This window comes from Moschus berezovskii, chromosome 3 (assembly GCF_049115385.1).
Source record: "Moschus berezovskii isolate FMDL1 chromosome 3, NW_MosBer_1.0, whole genome shotgun sequence".
Classification (NCBI taxonomy): domain Eukaryota; kingdom Metazoa; phylum Chordata; class Mammalia; order Artiodactyla; family Moschidae; genus Moschus; species Moschus berezovskii.
Window position 1 is genome coordinate 37,160,025 of NC_142462.1, and position 21,435 is coordinate 37,181,459.

The 21,435-nt window shown below is 42.6% G+C and overlaps 1 protein-coding gene across 2 annotated transcripts in view; it reads left to right on the plus strand.

Moving 5' to 3' along the window:
* The first annotated feature begins 5,927 nt into the window (after positions 1-5,927).
* The window catches only part of SP4 (Sp4 transcription factor), an 80,242-nt gene continuing 64,734 nt past the window's right edge, over positions 5,928-21,435 (plus strand). The window contains exons 1-3 of one of the 2 annotated variants that reach the window (XM_055420561.2): positions 5,928-6,107; positions 6,521-6,636; positions 7,141-8,692. In XM_055420561.2, coding sequence (XP_055276536.1) covers positions 6,101-6,107; positions 6,521-6,636; positions 7,141-8,692 — 1,675 coding nt within the window. In that variant the 5' untranslated portion in view covers positions 5,928-6,100. The remainder of the gene's footprint in view (positions 6,108-6,520; positions 6,637-7,140; positions 8,693-21,435) is intronic. The other variant, XM_055420562.2, reaches the window with a different exon arrangement.

Below are 21,435 nucleotides of genomic sequence, written 5' to 3' on the forward strand. Positions count from 1 at the left end.
AGTCCCTTGAACTGCGAGGATATCCAACCAGTCCATTCTAAAGGAGATCACTCCTGGGTGTTCATTGGAAGGACTGATGCTAAAGCTGAAACTCCATTACTTTGGGCCACCTATGAGTTGACTCACTGGAAAAGACTCTGATGCTGGGAAATGTTGGGGGCGGGAGGAGAAGGGGACGACAGAGAATGAGATGGCTGGATGGCATCACCAACTCTGTTGACATGAGTTTGAGTGAACTCTGGGAGTTGGTGATGGACAGGGAGGCCTGGCGTGCTGTGATTCATGGGGTCGCGGAGAGTCGGACACGACTGAGCGACTGAACTGAACTGATGTAAGGGACAGGGCACGGGTGGGTTGTGGAGGAGCAGGGTTGGGTAAGGAGACAATAATTCTGTCCTAGTCTAGTGAAGAAAACTGTTCTACCTATATAGTTCAAAAGGTACCTTATTCCTATATGTAACCATATTTTAATGAACTATGAAAAGCAGTCATTTAGGTTGATATCTTCCTTGATGAAATAGAGTTCAGAGTATATTATACAGAATACGTGGAAAAATATCACAGAGAATAGGTTGAAAAAATATTTTGGCAATACAAATGACAATTAACATTATCATATATATTGAGTTCCTTAATTGATAAGTGAAAGACATTAGGAAATTAGAGGCAGGGGTAGTAGTAAGCAATTTGCTGCAGTAGAAATCACTTATCACTAAGCAAATGCAAAGAGGCTCAAGCTAGCAGTCAGATAAATACACTCCTCACCCATCAGATCTGCAATAATTTGCAAGGTCAGGAACAATCACTGCTGGTGAAATTATAGGGAAATGAGCACTCATAATACCAGGCAAATATGTAAAATAAAATTACTTTTCTGTATAGTAATCTTACTGTGTGTATTAAAATTTTTAAATATGCACACACTTAGTGTCAGCAATCCCACTTTTGGAAATCCTTCTACTAAAATAAAAATACTAACATAAAAGAATATATTTGCGAGTACCAGTACAAATAAGTTTATTGCAAATTATTTATGGTAGGGTAAAAACAATACAAACTTGAGTGACTATAATAGGGGTAGTTTTATTGAATAAAATATATTCATACCATGTAGTAAATTCTATGAAAATGATGACTTTGATTTATATTTTTTGACCTGGAGACATGGTTATTATATGTTATGGTTTTAAAAAAAGCAAGTTTGCATATATACACCTGTACGTTCATGTATGTATGTGTCCAGTTGTGTACAAAATTTTACCTTAACCAATTATACACACATATATAAATTTGTGTGAGTCACAAATTTGCCCATCGGTTATTATTAATAACTTTAATCTTTGGAATAGAGGTCAGTTAAAACAGAGTTTTTAGACACTTATATATCTCCAGTTCGGCTTGTTGTAACTCGTGTATCTTAGCAATAATATTAATAATAATAAAAATCATAGGTTATGGATGAGAGTTTACCACATGCCAGAGACTGAGATGGTGGTATTATCACCTTTGCTGTTTTATAGATGAGAAATGAAGTTCACAGGGGATAAAGTCACTTGTAGAAGACTGCACTTTTAGTAACAGACAGTGGTTGCTTGCCTTCATGCTTAGTTGCTTCAGTCGTGTCCAATTCTTTGCGACCACATGGACTGTAACCTACCAGGCCTCTCTGTCCATGGGATTCTCCAAGCAAGAAATCTGCAGTGGTTGCCATGCCCTCCTCCAGGGATCTTCCCGACTGAGGGATCGAACCCACATCTCTTATGTCTCCTGCATTAGCAGGTGGGTTCTTTACCAGTAATGCCACCTGGGAAGCCCTACCTTGGTAGTATCAACTTCTTAAATTATGTTAGAAATAATCATGGTAGAAATTAATTATGTTAGAAATCAATTGGTTTTAAAGGCAAAACATTAAGTTAATCACAATATAGATTGTGTACAGCTTAACTTAGAAAGGTGGGGGTACGAATGACTGTAATTTGGGAACCGTGTTATCTAGCTAAACTTTCTATTATGTAGATAAAATGAGGGTGCCTGAGAAGTGATTAATGTAGGTCACCTGCCCCTGGTTTAATCAACCAGGGAAGACTGACTTTTTAAAAAATTCTGACTGGGCTGGGTCTTGGTTGTGGTGCACAGGTTTTTTGCACAGTCTCTAGAGCATGATGCCTCAGTAGTTAAGGCACGTGTGCTTAGTTTTTGTATGTGAGATCTTGGTTCCCCAACAAGGAATCCAGTGGGGCCTCCTGATATGGGGGTGTGGAGTCTTCACCACTGGACCACTAGGAAAATCCCCAAGACTGACTCTTAACACAGGGACTAGAACCAAACCCAGACAACTTTGTCATAGACTATTTCAATATGAGCCCATTCATCTTTCCTAAAACTTACTTCAGTTCAGTTCAGTTGGTCAGTCATGTCTGACTCTTTGCAACCCCATGAATCACAACATGCCATGCCTCCCTGTCCAACACCAGCTCCCGGAGTTCACTCAAACTCATATCCATCGAGTCGGTGATGCCATCCAGCCATCTCACTCTCTGTCGTCCCCGTCTCCTCCCGCCCCCAATCCCTCCCAGCATCAGAGTCTTTTCCAGTGAGTCAACTCGTCGCATGACGTGACCAAAGTAATGGAGTTTCAGCTTTAGCATCAGTCCTTCCAATGAACACCCAGGAGTGATCTCCTTTAGGATGGACTGGTTGGATCTCCTTGCAGTCCAAGGGACTCTCAAAAGTCTTCTCCAGCACCACAGTTCAAAAGCATCAATTCTTCGGCGATCAGCTTTCTTCACAGTCCAACTCTCACATCCATACATGACCACGGGAAAAACCATAGCCTTGACTAGACGGACCCTGGTTGGCAAAGTAATGTCTCTGCTTTTTAATATGCTATCCAGGCTGGTCATAACTTTCCTTCCAAGGAGTAATCGTGTTTTAATTTCCTGGCTGCAATCAGCATCTGCAGTGATTTTGGAGCCCAAAAAAATAAAGTCTGACACTGTTTCCACCGTTTCCCCATCTATTTCCCATGAATTATTCTCCCCTAAGAGGTCAACATTCCCTCTCCCCTTTCCCTGCCAAGATGACATTTAAGTTTGAATTCTTAGACACTTTAAGTATTCATTTTGCTGTTGGGTATCTCACATGTGTACTTGAGGCATACATGTTAATTACATTGTTTTTCTCTTGTTAATCTTTATTTTACTTAGGGCGGGGGTTGTGTCTCAGCTAAGAAAACAAGGGTGGGGGAAAATGATTTTTCTTCACCTATACGATGTTTCATGAATTACCATTATTACCACTTATCTATTGCTGCTGCTGCTGCTGCTAAGTCACTTCAGTCGTGTCCGACTCTGTGTGACCCCATAGACGGAAGCCCACCAGGCTCCTCTGTCCCTGGGATTCTCCAGGCAAGAACACTGGAGTGGGTTGCCATTTCCTTCTCCAATGTGTGAAAGTGCAAAGTGAAGTCGCTCAGTCGTGTCCGACCTTAGCGACCCCACGGACTGCAGCCTACCAGGCTCCTCCATCCATGGGATTTTCTAGGCAATAGTACTGGAGTGGCTTGCCATTGCCTTCTCCGACTTATCTATTAGGCACAGAATATTTAGGACACTTTTTAGATTGATACTGAATGGATAAACAATTCTTTAACTCATATTTAAAGCCAGTGACATTGCCCCTCTGAGGCAGGTTTTGCAAGGTAAGAAAAACTACAAGGAATGCCCTAATTCATAAGATTACAAAATGTCTTCCTTCATCATCACAGTGAATTGGGGGAAAAAAGACTGAAGGATAGACGGTGTCTCTGTAAATGTGAGAAGCACTTCTGAGCTTTCTAAATTGTGTATGGTGGGGGAAAGGCAGGTGATTTAAGGATCTTAGGCTCATTTTTTAGGAAGGGGTAGACAATACTATTTCGGAGAAGGCAATGGCAGCCCACTCCAGTACTCTTGCCTGGAAAATCCCATGGATGGAGGAGCTTGGTAGGCTGCAGTCCATGGGGTCGCTGATGATTGAGCGACTTCACTTTCACTTTCATGCATTGGAGAAGGAAATGGCAACCCACTCCAGTGTTCTTGCCTGGAGAATCCCAGGGATGGGGGAGCCTGGTGGGCTTCCGTCTATGGGGTCGCACAGAGTCGGACACTACTGAAGCGACTTAGCAGCAGCAGCAGACAATACTATTTAATTCTTTACTCGAATGCTTTGTCTTGTTGCACTGCTGGCTTTGTCATCAGCCAGTGTTGCAATAACTTTAACAAGCAAAGGAAATGCCAGTCAAGTGAAGCACCTGGGACCTCCTCACTCTTGTGACACGTCAGGCCTCAGGCAGGAGACAAAAATGCTCCAGGCCGTGTGTGAAGCCCAGGTAAGGAGGGAATGGGTGGCTGTGAGTCTAGGTATGCAAGGGCGCCTAGTCCCAAGGCCAGTGTTTACATTAGCGATTCATTTCCGCCTTTGGTACATTTAATCATTATTGTAATTATTATTACAATGCATGGCATCATCCTGACTTCAGGACTTTGGAGGAAAGCTGGGTTAGGAGGCTGTTCAAGTTAATTTAACAAGATGCTTTGTGCAGCCAGAGACGCATTTCACCTGCCCAGAAGCTCATGCAGAACCGTGACCAGGGCTGACCCAATGAGCTGCGCTTTTCTTCCACTCGAGAATCTTTTGAGACTCACAGAGTGAGAAGTCCGACAACCACGCGGACTATTCGGCAAGACGCAAAGCAACCTTAAAGGGCGGGTCATTGCTCTGCTCCAGCAACCAGCCAGAGACAACAAAATGGAAGATCTTTCTCCGAGGGAAAGCAGGCCTCGGATCTGAATCGCGGGGCCTGAGTTAGGGAGGTGAGCAAAGAAAGGAAAGGCGAAGGCGCAGCTCCAAGAAGCCGGGTTCATTCAAACCCGTAGGACAGCAAACCCCGCCTCCCCACGCCGCCGCCCGCTCAATCGCCGAGCGCTCCGGGTGTGAGCTCGCCCCGCGGGGAGCGGCTTGGAGCCGAGGAGGCGGCGGCAGAGGTGGTTTGGGCAGCCCTGCGCGGCGGATAGGCCCAGGCAAACAACACCCCTTCCCCCTCCCCGTCGCTCAGTTCAACTCCCACTCGGCCCCGGCCACGCCCTGCTGCCACCGCCCCCTCGGGCAGCTTTCCGCTCCGCGGCCCGGCCTCAGTCGGGGGCGGGAAGGAAGGCGGTGTCTTGGAAGGGCCGTCGCGGCCACCGGAAACTACAACGGCCGACAGCCTTTGCGGTAGTGCCCCGCCCCACTTCTCCCACCACTCAGCGCGCGTCACCCAGGCGCTCAACCAATGGGGACCGAGCCAGGGAAAAAGGGCGCCCGGGTCCGGATGCGCCTCAGGAAAGCCATGCTCCCTGCGCGGGGGCAGCGGGCAGTTCACCGGTTGCGCCTAGACTTCGGTGGCTCGCGTGCTCCACTGTCCGCTCCTCTCGCTTTTCTTGAATGAGGGCCCTACTTTTTTTCTTTAGTGGCAATTCCGAAGGATGCTGGAGCCGGTTTTTGAGGGGAGGGCGCTGGGAAATGAGTAGGGGGCGGGATATCCTGAGACAACAAGTTTGGCTGTATGAAAGGCCTAGCGGCAGTGCGCCTGAGCTAGAACGCCGAGAGAACAAGCACCGGAGGAGCCGCGGGAGGAAAGGAAAAGCTGCTGAAAGAATAACCCCCAGAAAGGGGGTGGAGAGAAGGCGGCCCCAACGCCCCGGCCCCCGGCAGGTCGGCGGCCAATCCGCTGGGGGAAGGGGTGGAGAGTCTGCGGCTCCGGCAGAGAGAGGCCGAGGGGGGTGGGGAGTCGGCCCTGCTTGCGCCGCCCTGGCCCCGCCCCCGGCCCGCGCCGCCGCCCGCGCCGCGCGCCGCCGCTGTCAATCAAGGGCGAGTCAGCAGGGCTCGGGCGGAGAGAGGAGCTGCTACGCCACAGCCCAGCGGCGGCCATTCGCGGAAAAAGAGGCAGAGCCTGTGCCAGCTACAGCCTCCTCCGAGCCACCGCGGGCGGGCGGGACCGGCCTCTCCTCCCGCCTCGCCCCCACCCCCACCCACCTCTATCCCAGTGTCTCCGTCTGAGGGTTTGTCCTGTTAATGCGGGATGAGCGGTACGTATTCTCCACCCCCCTCGGTCTCCTTCACCACCTCCCTCCCTCCCTCCCTCCCCAGACCCTGCTCGGTTCTCCCCCCTCCCCCGGGGCCGCCGAGATGCTTTAAGGGGAGGAGGAGAGGGAGGGAGGGAATCAAGGGGAGGGAAGGAGGGTTGTGTTTTGTCTTAATGTCTGAGAGAGAACAACCTTCTGGGTGTTGCTCTGGAGCCGATGGGTCGGGTTTCAAACCACGTTTTGTGATATCCCCCTCCTCCCTTCCCTCCTTCTCCCCCACCCCCTGCCGGTGTGCGTGGATCGCGGGTTTATGGAGATTAATGCTCGGGGGGAGGGGGAGGAGAGGGGAAGGGGAAGACGAATAATAATAATCCTAATAACCTGTTGTCGTGTACGGGGGGGGCGGTTTCTTGCAGATCAGAAGAAGGAGGAGGAGGAGGAGGCGGCACAGGCAGCGGCGATGGCTACAGAAGGAGGGAAAACCTCTGAGCCAGAGAATAACAATAAAAAACCCAAAACCTCAGGCTCCCAGGTAAAGGCAAACATTAAAAAAAAAAAAAAAAAAGCATCATGAAACGTAAGGGGAAAGAGGCAGTTATGCCCTTTAAATGCCCAGAAGTGAAGAACAGAATAAAAATGTTTATCCACTCAAAGCGTCTTTCTGAGAGTGAGGAAGTTAAATTGTAAATTCATACGGATTTCACATGTTTGGGATATCGTGGTTAAAATTCCACCAGGAACTCAGACTATAAGAAAAAGGTGTGTGTTTTCCCAAGGGCGTTTTGAGTTTAGTAAAATAACACTTCAAGAAAGTTTGTTAGAAATTTCTTATTATTTATAGTTTTTATTGTGGGACCTGCTTCCTTATTCCTGTATCTTATTGCTTTTGTTAATATTTAGATTTCTTCTTTTTCCTGAGTAAGTTCTGAAATGTAGAACTGTCAAAATAAATAAATAAACCCCTCCCAACTACTGGCCTTCACTAAATCCTCCCACTTTTTTTTCCCTCTCCCTTTTACTGTCCCATTTTGGGTAGGACTCTCAGCCCTCTCCTCTGGCTTTACTGGCAGCTACTTGCAGCAAAATAGGGACTCCTGGTGAAAATCAAGCAACTGGACAACAACAAATTATTATAGATCCAAGCCAAGGATTGGTGCAACTTCAAAATCAACCACAACAGCTAGAACTGGTAACAACACAACTTGCTGGGAATGCTTGGCAACTTGTTGCCTCCACTCCTCCTGCTTCAAAAGAAAATAACATTTCTCAACCAGCTTCTAGTTCATCTAGTTCTTCCAGCAGTAATAATGGGAGTGCATCTCCCACAAAAACTAAATCAGGTAATTCTTCTTCCCCTGGTCAGTTTCAAGTCATACAAGTACAAAATCCAAGTGGTAGTGTACAGTACCAAGTGATTCCACAACTTCAAACAGTGGAAGGTCAGCAAATTCAAATCAATCCAACTAGTAGTTCATCTCTACAGGATTTGCAGGGTCAAATTCAGCTCATTTCTGCAGGTAATAATCAAGCTATACTCACAGCTGCTAACAGGACAGCTTCTGGAAATATTCTTGCTCAAAACCTGGCAAATCAAACAGTTCCAGTCCAAATTAGACCTGGTGTTTCAATACCACTGCAGTTACAGACCCTTCCTGGTACTCAGGCTCAAGTTGTAACAACCCTACCAATTAACATTGGAGGAGTGACTTTAGCTTTGCCAGTGATAAACAATGTGGCTGCTGGAGGAGGAACTGCACAGGTTGGCCAGCCTGCTACTACTACTGATAGTGGGACTTCCAATGGGAGTCAGTTAGCTTCCACACCTACCACCACCACTGCTTCTGCCAGTATGCCGGAATCGCCCTCCTCCTCCACTACCTGTACAACCACTGCATCAACATCTCTGACCAGCAGTGACACGTTAGTGAGCTCAGCAGATACGGGCCAGTATGCAAGCACATCAGCCAGTAGTTCTGAACGCACCATTGAAGATTCCCAGACACCTGCTGCTACAGAGTCTGAAGCCCAGAGCTCCAGTCAGCTTCAGTCTAATGGAATACAGAATACACAGGATCAATCAAATTCTCTTCAGCAGGTGCAAATTGTAGGCCAGCCTATCTTGCAACAGATCCAGATCCAACAGCCTCAGCAACAGATAATTCAAGCTATTCCACCCCAGTCTTTTCAACTCCAGTCAGGGCAGACGATTCAGACCATCCAGCAGCAGCCTTTGCAGAATGTTCAACTTCAAGCAGTAAATCCGACTCAGGTGCTTATCAGGGCTCCAACTTTAACACCTTCAGGGCAAATCAGCTGGCAAACTGTACAGGTTCAGAATATTCAGAGTCTTTCAAATTTGCAAGTTCAGAATGCTGGGTTATCCCAGCAATTAACCATCACCCCAGTGTCTTCAAGTGGTGGCACAACCCTTGCTCAGATTGCTCCTGTGGCTGTTGCTGGTGCCCCAATAACTTTGAATACTGCCCAGCTTGCATCAGTGCCTAACCTTCAGACAGTGAGTGTTGCCAACCTGGGTGCTGCGGGCGTTCAAGTGCAAGGAGTTCCAGTTACAATCACCAGTGTGGCAGGTAAGTTACTATACAGTCTTTCTCTTTAAAGATCATTTTATACTGTTTTTAGTAACAAGTTACTGCTTTCCTTTGCTGACTCTTAGGTTTGATGTAAACCTGTAAGTAAGCAGATGATCATAAAGAAGCTGAAGTACACAGGAATATTAGACTCACTACCATAACTCCATATTCATCAATTTAGTGTTAGGTTTTATGTGTTAAGTTTTCTAAACTTCTGCAGAGCAGACTTTTCAGATAAGAATTTTTTTTTTTTGTAATTTAGAGATCAAATTTGTGTATACTTGAGCTTTTCTGAAAGAACCCTAGTCAAAGTGATGTTTATGTCTTATTTAAGGGAAAGTCGATTTAAAGCTGAAATAATACAGTTACAGATCTGCTGCAGTTTGAATTCTGTTACTCCTCACGCTTCTGCATCTTGTTGCCCGTGCTTGTGCATTTTTTTTATACAAAACTAGATGTTCATGCAGTTGAGAGATATGATTTTCAGTTGCAAATTGTTTCATTAACTTTTACGTCTACTTTTCTGCTAAAACCAAGATTTGCTCGGGACTTTCAGTGAATAGTTCCCTATAAAATTATATTTAAGTAAAATCTATGGTGGTTAAATTATTTATAGACGTTTTTAGTGTGAAATTGGTGGAAAGCAATTAAAACTATAGACAGTAAAATGTCACTAATTTGAATTTGTTGTAAGGTCGTTTTAGAACCAGTTATAGTTATTTGTTCCATATGTGAATAGAAACTTTTGAAGTAGTTGGAAAACCAGTCTTATTAAGTGTTTTAATCTTTTGGGATCAGTCTTTTTTCACCTAATGCCTTTTGTTTTCTAATAATTAAACACTTCATTTGATTGTGAAAACCTAGTTGTGGTTTTGGTGTCTGATACTTAAGACCTCTTTAGTTAAATTATTTCTGTTTTGAGAATCAGAAATGAAAAAAAACGCTTTTGAATAACTTTTCTTGAAACAAGTTACAGATAAATTATGCTAGGGTTCTTGTTTTACAGTCACTAACTAAAGTAGAATTGTATATTTAAAATTTAGAAGTTGTCAGATAGAACTCTCTGACTGAGAATGGAGGTTACATGTTTTATTTAGATACCCATTGACTCTAAGCCAGAGCTATCCAAGAGAATTTTCTGTGACGAGGGAAAAGTTCTAGATCTCTTCTATCCAGTATTTAGCCACTAGCCACATGTGGCTATTGAGTATTTACATTATGACTAATGCAGTAGAAGAACTGAATTTTTAGTTTTACTTGATTTTATTTAGTTTTAATTTAAATAGTAACACATGACTAGTGGCTTTTATATTGACAGAACAGTAACTAATCAGAGAGTGTTTTGAGTGTGGTACATTTTCCCCTAAAACTCTTACAGCACAATTTCATGCCTGTTTCTATGGTTTACAGTCTTCAGCTTCCTTTATTTCTACTCTTTTTCTGAACATTGACAATTCGTTATTTTAAAAAAACGTTTGCTTTAGGTGGGTTGAATGACAATTTGTATTGCCAAAGCAAAGGTTGTTTCAGTTATATTTCATCTTGCCTATTAAGCATATAGTTAGTGAATTATGATTAAGAGAATTGAATAATTTTTAGTTCTGGCTAGAAATGTTCAGTTTTTCTGTTCTCTCACTGATACCAGGTATGACCCAGAGTTTTTTCTTCGCCTCTTGTGAAGGTAAACCGTGTAACTGAGAGTAGGATCTTCTGACCGCCTCGGGTTCACTCGCTGTGCTGTGCTTAGGCACTCACTCGTGTCGACTCTTTGCGACCCCGCAGTCTGTAGCCTGCCAGGTTCCTCTGTCCACAGGGATTCTCCAGGCAAGAATCCTGAAGTGGGTTGCCATGCCCTCTTCCAGGGGATCATTCCCAACCCAGGGACTGAACCCAGGTTTCCTGCATTGTAGGCAGATTCTTTACCATCTGAGCCACCAGGGAAGCCCACTTGAATGATACATTATTGTAAATGCAGAATCTGTTTTCTGGAACTGTAATTTTTAGGGAGTATGGTCAAGGATTTGGTCAAGGATTTCAAACAAACTTTCCAGGTGGTTGTAAATCTCATTTAAGTTTGAGAACCAGGGATCAAGTTGTCAGCAGTGAACTACTGATAAGGCAAAATATGGCAGAGATGGATTTCAAGCCTGGTTCATAAGTGGCTCAGAGAATAGATTTCTGTGGCAAGTACAATTCATAATTTTTTTTCCACAAACACTGACTAGCTATGTGTTGAGCATTCTCAGTTGGTGTGTTTAATCTTGCATTTTCTGGAATAATTTTTTTATTTAAAGAGTTTATATGATTTGAGGAACACTTATGTGTATGAGAAAATTTGAGCTTTATGTAGTTGGATTTTTTTCTCCTAAAATCAGATATCTTAAATTTTGTTAATTTTTAATAGATATGCTTTGTTGTTCTAAGAAGATAGCCATGCTATAAGGACCAGAAATGTATGCTGATTTCAACAAGTCTGTGCAGTTAATCTGGGTCTTGTTTGCAGATTTTGCTTTACTTCCTAGCATAATAGGTATTTGACAGACGTTTGCAGAATTAAGGTATAAATGGTGCTAGAGAGATAGCAATTTAGAATTGGGAGCGGCACCCTGGAGTGGTTTCAGTTTTTATTTTTTTTTATAATTTTATTTATTTTTGACTCTGCTGGGTCTTCATTGCTGCAGGCAGGCTTTCTCTGGTTGGGGGTGGGAGGCTGCTCTTAGTTAGAGTGCTCTGGCTTCTCATCGTGGTAGCTTCTCATTGTGGAGCATGGGCTCTGGGCTCGCAGACTTCGGTAGTGGCGGCCCCTGGGCTCTAGACTGTGGGTTCAGTAGTTGTGCAGGGGCTTAGTTGCTCTGTGGTATATGGGATTCTCCCGGGCCAGGGATTGAACCCGTGTCTCCTACATTGCAGGTGGATTCTTTACTGCTGAACCACCAGGGAAGCCCTGGAATGGTCTTAGTGAAGCTGAGGAATTGGCTGTTTTCATTCGTTTTGACTTTGAGCATTCAAGACATTAAAAGTGGTACACCAGGTACTTTTCCGTCTCTGGAAGGGGGAGAATGAGCAGCAAGGACCTGATATTTCCCTTCTATAAATGAGTCCTAAAAGTTCAGATTTTTTACTTTGTGTTCTCATTTGCTTTTTAGTACTTTTTGATTATTTCACGCCCCTCCCCCACCTCAGTGGTATTGTTTAATTTATGGGTAATTTTTGTTCTTAATATTCATAACAACTATTACCAGAACTTAAAAAAGTGATTTAGCTTTGACAGAATGTATTGGCTAGCTCAAGAACAAGGGGCTAAGAGTTCTCCACCATCCATCCTGATGTTCTTCAGAAAGTATAGGAAAGGTTCTGAATGATACGGACAGAAAAATTAAAAAAACAATTATTCAAGATAAATCAAATGAAAACCAGTATTTGAAGCTGAGGAGCTTCATAGTTGATTTTATGAAATAGCAATATTAATGATATCCGACAGGAAGCTTCTTTCCTTGATAATTATTCAGTTTGTATTTCTGTGGTTTGGTCTCAGCTTGAATCCTGAGTTCCAGGTTGAGCATCTAGCTAGTTAGAATTGTAGTAGGAACTAAATACATGTGCTCCTACTATGAACTGTATTATTTGTTTCCTTGTTAGAGTTTGGAGTTTGAAGAAGATGAGAAATCCTCTTAAAAAGGCTAAGAGCAAATATAATAACTAATCATGGGTTTCTCAGGCTCAGTGGTGAAGAATCCGCCTGCCAACGCAGGAGACGTGGGTTCAGTCCTTGGGTTGGGAATATCACTTGCAGAAGGAAATGGCAACCCACTCTAGTCTTCCTGCTTTGGGAATCCCATGAACATAGGAGTCTGGTGGGCTGCAGTCCATGGGATCGCACAGCTTAGCGACCAAAACAACAGTAGGAACTAGTTATGCTGCTGGCTTAAAAATATCCTTTGTTTTAAGTAAGTGAGGATAAAGGATGATGTTTTCCTCAAAAAAGAACTACCTGCTTTTGCAGTGTGTTCTGGTAGCCAAAGTGTCCTAGATAAAATGAACTTTAGGAGTTATTTCTCTTTAAAGAATTTAGAACATGTAGGGACCATTGATTTCATTAGTAATTAACTTGCAGTGGCCAGCAATTTGATTTATTTTTGGCCCTGATCATCTGTGGTAATAGATCATGCTTTTGCTTGATAGATGGATATTTCTTTGTCAGTTTTAGTGGAAATTAACATTTAGGTGCAAATTCTTGCATAAAGGTAGTTCAGACATGAAATGTTCCTGGCACTTGAAGAACTCTCTCTTTATCTTCCTTTACTTTGGAGATTTAAAATGTAAAACCTTGGGATTAACAGAACCAGGAATGGAAGAGTCAGCTTTGGTGAAAATAGAGCCATTATTGGTGAAAATAGAGGCCAAATGAAATAGTTGACATTTATTTAAAAACGTAATTTAATCCAGTAGAATCAACTTCTTAAACCACACTTTTTTCCAGAGCTAGTTAAAGTAGAAAATTGACTAGACATTTAATACAAATATGGTTTTCCTCTGCCATATGTTGTATTAGTTTGGATTTCCCTAGTAGGCATCTTAAAATAATGTATACACATGTTATATACATATATAAACATACATGTATCTATTTGTATGCATATGTCTCCTGTTTTTAGTTATTTCCTTTTTCAGAGAAGTCGTGTCTATTCCTGTAATTTTCTTTTTGTAAAGTCTTCTAATACTGTTTGTTATAGATTGGCGTTCATTAAGAAACTTACATCTTGTGCCCTGTACAAGTGATTTGGATTCTGAACTACCAAGTTGGTTTTACCCATTATAAGATGTATAGCATGGCCTTTGAGATCTGTTGATGATGACATAACAATATCATTGCATATTTTCAAGTCTTTCATGGAAGATACAAAAGTACTCGTGTAGAGCCACATTAATTTTTTAAAAGGGCATCTTTGGAAGGGATTTCAAGATAATAGAGTGAGGGAAAATAAGAGTTAATCATCTGCTTTTCAAATCTAAATCAGGGAATATATAACAAGTAATACTTAAATATTGGAGCTGGCATAATGATTAAGCAAGAAGATGGGGAAAAGTTGTACAAATAACACAGATTTGCAAATGATAAACTTTTAGCCTGAAATGGTCTTTAAGATTATTGCTCACCAGTTGACTTTTCGTTATTGCTGTTAAAGTCTATTTATAAAGGAATTTTGTGTTTTTACTGTTACAAGTGAAAGCAGAAACATGGGTCAGAGGTTCTGCAGCGCTACGTTGCATACTTTTAGGGATGACATAGTATGGATTGACAGTAAAAGGGGCTATCAGACCGTATTCAGATGTCCGTGTGGGCTCTCCTGTACTCTTCTGATCTGGCTATGAGTAAGACTGGGTACTTCTTATGCTTGTCATTTTGTTACCTAGTGAATGAGCAAGTTGTGGCAAAAGAAACCTGTTGCTAATGTAAGTATGTGTGGTGAGAGAAAGCCTTACTGAAGCTGTAGTTAACTCAGGCAACCTAAAGATAACTGAGCATCCTTCCTCCGCCCTCATCCGTTCGTAGTATTTTAGAACAAAAGAGACTGAAGTTCAGAAAGCTTAAGTGACTTTCTTGTATTTTGTGTCAAAGTGAGGACTAGAATCTTGGCTTCTGCTTGAGTTGTCTTTTTCCTGTATTTCTGCCTTTGTTAACTGAATCTTTTGCTTGGTAATGAGTAAATGTAGCTGAGGTTTAGGGACCATAAAGGGAGAGTATCCAGCTTGCCTTGTCTTCTCCCACATAAACTGTGTCTGTCATCCCTGATATTCAGTGTTAATATATTGAATACAGCATTGGTGTAAAACACAATTCTGTGTCTCTTTGTTGTTTTTAATGGTGAAACCTCAGTAGTGATTTTTTGTCCCTTCTTGAAAGAGCAATGTCAGAACTAAAGAGATTAGTAAATGCTATATGTAGATAAGCAAGTTCCAACTCTAGTTAGAATTTTTTTTTTGAAATGAGATTTGAGGAGGGAAACAAACATTGTTTTCCTAGTATGTGATAAGTGCTAGGTATTTATATTAGCTCAGTATATCCCACAGTATCCTTGAGATTATTGTGCTTATTTTACAGATAGCCTCACTGAGGTTTACTTATATATGGAATCTAAAAGACAGTACAAATGATGTAGAAAAGAAACTTACGGTTGCCGGGGGTAAAGTGGGGGAAGGATAAATTGGGAGCTTGGAATCGACATATACATACTACTGTATATGAAGCAATATATATAAAACAGATAACTGATGAGAACCTGCTGTGTAGCACACAGTCATTGCTTGACCAAAATGTTGTAATATGAAGAGGCAGAGCTGCTCCATCCACCCAGCTCCTGTTAACCAGTGAGGAAAATGCAGTTCCGGTGGGAATGACTAGAGCTGTAAGCCACTCTGAGATATTTATTCAAGGTAGGTGAGGAGATAGGGGACGTTTAGTTTCTGTTTAGAAGTCAGTGTGATCCAGATGAATGCTATCCTAAGGTCAGAAGGAACTTTCAGGCTTCATTTCAGGCCATATCAATAACTTAAAAGTTATACAGCATGGAAAAATTGAGCATGAATAAGCACCTCACTTTTTGAAAACACCCCACACGATAGATAGATGAGCTTGATAACTGCTCATAATAGAGTCCTTTAATGAATTATGGAATAGTTGCCTTATGAATATTTAAAAGAATTTAGAAATCATTAGGAGCCAGTATGGGTTCGTCAAAGAACTAGGTTCACAAATTCGTGCTTTAGAATTTCTGGATGAGTACACAAACGAAATAACATCAACACAATGTATCTTGATTTCAGCATTGATAGTCATGATTTCTTTAAAGGCTCATACCTAATTATTATGTGAAAAAAGTTGGCTGTGTTTCTCAGTAAAGGTCTCTGGTATTGTGCCATAGGGTTCTATACTTGATATAGTCCTGTTGAACTTTTTTTTTCAAATTTCATACCTAAGGTTTATCTATTTACTGAATTCAAAGATGAGACAAAGCTAGCGGGTATTGCTAATAATTACGAGAGGGCATAGAATTGAGATGCCAAGTGATCTTCAGTTCGGATCAGTTGCTCAGTCGTATCCTACTCTTTGCAACCCAATGGACTGCAGCACGCCAGGCTTCTCTGTCCATCACCAACTCCTGGAGTTTACTCAAACTCATGTCCATTGAGTCAGTGATGCCATCCACTCATCTTATCCTCTGCTGTCCCCTTCTCCTCCTGCCCTCAATTTTTCCCAGCATCAGGGTCTTTTCAAGAGAGTTAGTTCTTCACATCAGGTTGCCAAAGTATTGGAGTTTCAGCTTCAGCATCAGTCCTTCCAGTGAATATTCAGGACTGATTTCCTTTAAGATGGTGGTCTTACTAGACCAGAATGCTGGACCAGAACTAGCAACATAAACGTAACAGTTCAGTTCAGTCGCTCAGTCGTGTCTGACTCTTTGTGACCTCATGAATCGCAGCACACCAGGCCTCCCAGTCCATCACCAACTCGCGGAGTTTACCCAAACTGGTCCATCGAGTAGGTGATGCCATCCAGCCGTCTCATCCTCTGTCGTCCCCTTCGCCTGAGGCCCCCAATCCCTCCCAGCATCAGGGTCTTTTCCAGTGAGTCAGCTCTTCCCATAAGGTGGCCCAAGTATTGGAGTTTCAGCTTCAGCATCAGCCCTTCCAGTGAACACCCGGGACAGATCTCCTTGAGGATGGACTGGTTGGATCTCCTTGCAGTCCAGGGGACTCTCAAGAGTCTTCTCCAACACCACAGTTCAAAAGCATCAATTCTTCAGCGATCAGCTTTCTGCACAGTCCAACTCTCACACCCATACATGACCACTGGAAAAACCATAGCCTTGACTAGACGGACCTTTGTTGGCAAAGCAATGTCTCTGCTTTTTAATATGCTGTCTAAATTGGTTATAGCTTTCCTTCCAAGGAGTAAGCGTCTTTTAATTTCATGGCTTAAGTCACCATATGCAGTGATTTTGGAGCCCAAAAAAATAAAGTCTGACACTGTTTCCACTGTGTCCCCATCTATTTGTCATGAAGTGATGGGACCAGATGCCATGCTCTTAGTTTTCTGAATGTTGAGCTTCAAGCCAACTTTCTCACTCTCCTCTTTCACTTTCATCAGGAGGCTCTTTAGTTCTTCTTCACTTTCTGCCATCAGGGTGGTGTCATCTGCATATCTGAGGTTATTGATATTTCTCCCAGCAATCTTGATTCTAGCTTGTGCTTCATCCAGCCCAGCATTCCTCATGATGTACTCTGCATAGAATTAAATAAGCAGGGTGACAATATACAACCTTGACATACTCCTTTTTCTATTTGGAACCAGTCTGTTGTTCAATGTCCAGTTCTAACTTGCTTCCTGACCTGCGTATAGGTTTCTCAAGAGGCAGGTCAGGTGGTCTGGTATTCCAATCTCTTGAAGAATTTTCCATAGTTTGTGGTGATCCACTCAGTCAAAGGCTTTGGCATAGTAAATAGAGCAGAAATAGATGTTTTTCTGGAACTCTCTTGCTTTTTCGATGATCCATCAGATGTCGGCAATGTGATCTCTGGTTCCTCTGCCTTTTCTAAAACCAGCTTGAACATCTGGAAGTTCACGGTTCACGTATTGCTGAAGCCTGGCTTGGAGAATTTTGAGCATGACTTGACTAGAGTGTGAGATGAGTGCAATTGTGCAATAGTTTGAGCATTCTTTGGCATTGCCTTTCTTTGGGATTGGAATGAAAACGACCTTTTCCAGTCCTGTGGCCACTGCTGAGTTTTCCAAATTTGCTGGCATATTGAGTGCAACACTTTCACTGCATCATCTTTCAGAGGATAGCAAGGAGAGGTAAGAAAGTCTTCCTCAGCGATCAATGCAAAGAAATAGAGGAAAACAACAGAATGGGAAAGATTGGAGATCTCTTCAAGAAAATTAGAGACACCAAGGGAACATTTCATGCAAAGATGGGCTCGATAAAGGACAGAAATGGTATGGACCTAACAGAAGCAGAAGATATTAAGAAGAGGTGGCAAGGATACACAGAAGAACTGTACAAAAAAGATCTTCACGGCCCAGATAATCACGATGGTGTGATCACCCACCTAGAGCCAGACATCCTGGAATGTGAAGTCAAGTGGGCCTTAGAAAGTATCACTACGAACAAAACTAGTGGAGGTGATGGAATTCCAGTTGAGCTATTTCAAATCCTAAAAGATGATGCTGTGAAAGTGCTGCAGTCAATATGCCAGCAAATTTGGAAATGTAACAGTTAAGTTCAGTTCAGTCGCTCAGTCGTGTCCGACTCTCCACGACCCCATGAATCACAGCACGCCAGGCCTCCCTGTCCATCACCAACTCCCGGAGTTCACTCAAACTCATGTCCACAGAGTCGGTGATGCCATCCGGCCATCTCATTCTTGGTCGTCCCCTTCTCCTCCCGCCGCCAACCTTTCCCAGCATCAGAGTCTTTTCCAATGAGTCAACTCGTCGCATGAGGTGGCCAAAGTATTGGAGTTTCAGCTTTTGCATCAGTCCTTCCAATGAACACCCAGGATCGATCTTCATTAGATGGACTGGTTGGATCTCCTTGCCGTACAAGGGACTCTCAAGAGTCTTCTCCAACACCACAGTTCAAAAGCATCAATTCTAGGATCCTCTATTTAAAGTTGTCGGGTGGGCGGGCATGATTTTATACCTACAAGATGGAAAACATGATGTGGCAGCAGGAGATGTGAAGATGATTTATTAGCTCTACGCAAACTAAGGGTCGAGTAGAGCTCCTGTATTGTGTACTCATCAGACCATGTGCAGTATTGTGTACAGTTTTGGACGTGGCACATTGTAAATGGGACAGTGACAAACTGGCAAGCATATCAAGAAGGGTTCCCAGGTTGAAAAGTGTGGAAAGCATTTCATCCTAACAATAATCAGAGAGAGGAGGGTTATTATTAAAAGAGAAGAGAAAGTGTGACACCTTCTTTAGATGTGTGAAGAGCTTTTTTAATTGATGAAGTTCTGTTATGTTTTGTCCTGGGAGACCAGTAGAATCAGTATATGTATATACACATGCCCGCCTGCAATGTGGGAGACCTGGGTTCCATCCCTGGGTTGGGAAGATCCCCTGGAGAAGGGAAATGCTACCCTCTCCAGTAGTCCTGCCTGCAGAATTTCATGGACTGTATAATCCATGGAGTTACAGAGTCAGACATGACTGAATGACTTTCACACATACACACAATCCTATGTAGTAATGGAATAGTTTGTTTCATGAAGTGGTGTTCTTCCTAATGTTAGAGGCTGGGTGCACATCTATCAGAGACACTAAAATATAGAAGAATTTCCTGTGTTGTATAGAAGGTTTGACTAGATAATCTGTGAGTTTTCTAATTCTAAAGTTTATGAGTCTATGAATATTTGAGTACATAGTCTATTCTGGGTACTTTGATCCAGCATATGGTGAGAGCTCTCTATAAGTCTTGTTAAACTTACATGATTGATTAAATAGGGATTTGGTTGGGGGAGGTAGGGGTTGAGAGTCATGTTTACCATTTTTTCTTATTACAAAGGCAGTGTGATTAAGATGATTTCTATTAAGAAATTAATGTAATGCTTTAGTTCATAAATTAATAGTTTTCTGTTCTTCATTATTTGTTAGACTTAATGATTGTGCCCTTAGATGCCATTTTTCTGTTATTTGGACTTCTGTTAGGTGACTACCAAAGCATTAGTGTTTTAAAAATACACTGAAATGCCCAACATTGAATTTATAGTTAGGATATTTATCTTAGTACTTTAACCATAGTCATATATCTGATAGTGTCTGTTTAGTATGAACAATGGTAATCCCATTGTTTTTGAGTGGACTTGAAGAGCAGTTGGAGAATCCAGGATCCTGATGTAGTTCAAACTCTGGGAAGCTCTTAGAACTTCCAGTCTGTTAATGTGCTCTGTGTAGGGAGCAAACCCAGTAGGTCTTTCTTTTTGGCTCAGAATATTTAGCTTAAAAGTGCTTAAAAACCATCTGGGCCCCTACACCCTTTTGAGTAGAAAAAGCAATAATTGAGATAGATGAAGGTTCTCTTTGCCTCAGGTGTAGTAATGAAGTTAGGTGTGTTGTTAGTCACTGAGTTGTGTCCGACTCTTTGCATGCCCATGGACTGGAGCCTCTATCCCTGGGATTTTCCAGGCAAGAATACTGGAGTAGGTAGCCATTCCCTTCTCCAGGGGAATCTTCCTGAACAAGGGATAGAACCCAGGTCTCCCTCACTGCAGGCGGTTTCTTTACCAGCTGAGCCACAAGGGAAGCCCAAGAATACTGGAGGGTAGCCATTCCCTTCTCCAGGGGATCTTCCCAAACAAGGAATAGAACCCAAGTCTTCCACGTTGCAGGCAGATTCTTTACTGTCTGTGCCACCGTGGAAGCCCCAATAAAGTTATAAGTGGAGACTATCTGGGCTTAATCAGAGGTGTAGTTCAGGTAGTAGGTTTATTGTTACTGCAGATACATGTACTGGGAGGCTTCCTAGATCACAGGTATTTTGTTCTTTTAGGTGATCATCAGTCATTTGCACCCAGAAGAGGCACAGGAGAGGCCCAGGAAAAAAGTTTATTCACACAGTTTCTGGAGAAACAGTGTGCCCTGAGAAAGAGTCACATGGCGGGTGATGTCAGGGAACCTGGCTCAAGCTAGGAGGTGGGGAGCAGAGAGGACAGAACCCATAGGCAGGTGCCTTTACTGGGGGCTTAGGGTGTGAGGGGATTTCATTGGTGTGTTTAAATATTGCTCAGTCACAGGGGACGGTCGGGGGGAACCTCGTGGCAGTAGCCACCCTTATCACATTGGTACACCTGACTGCCTGGGTGCGGTGCTCACAGCCTGCTTGTGGGGATGTTCAGGCAGTAGTGGAAAATAATATTTTAAAACATATAATACAACAGAATTGGGAAGTAGAACTTTTTTATTGATGGGCACTGCTCTTTTGTTAGCTGCTCCATCCAGGGCAAACATGTTATAATTGGAGCGTTAATCTTTTTTTCATTTGTAAAATAGTGTAATTAATTCCTTCCCTTTTTACCTCATAGAGCTGCAAAGATCAGATCAGATAAAACGTATAAGAAAGGGGTTGGGTATTGTAAAGAAAACTGTGTATAAAAGTTGGTAACCTAGTAAAAAACCTATACAAAGCAACTCTCACCCACTAGAAGAATGTGAGATAATAAAGTTGGAAATTAAGTAGTTTTCAATATGGATATTAGCTTGAGTTAAAGATTAGAAGTAGATAACCAATGGGAATTTGCTGTATGACTCAGGGAACTCAAACTGGAGCTCTGTAATAAACTAGAGGTGTGGGAATGGACGGGAGGTAGGAGGGAGATTCAAGAGGGAGGGGGCATATGTACACCTATGGCTAATTCATATTGATTTATGACAAATCAAACCAGTATTGTAAAGCAATCTTCAATCAATTATAAATAAATATTTTTAAAAGGTCAGAATTAAAAGAGAGGTCTGTATAAAAAGGGTATCTGAAAGCCGTGGTGAAGTGCAGCTGAGGATATGGGGAAGGGTGTATGTGCAGGTGGAAAGGAAGCAGTGTATTTCAGTGTAGTAAGAACTAAGTGTGTGCAGCATGTTGCCTCTGCAAGCTCTGAAAGTACTTGTCTAAAAAGGATACTTATGTTAGGGAGATAAGGCTTACATACATGAAACAATTATACGACTGCTGCAATT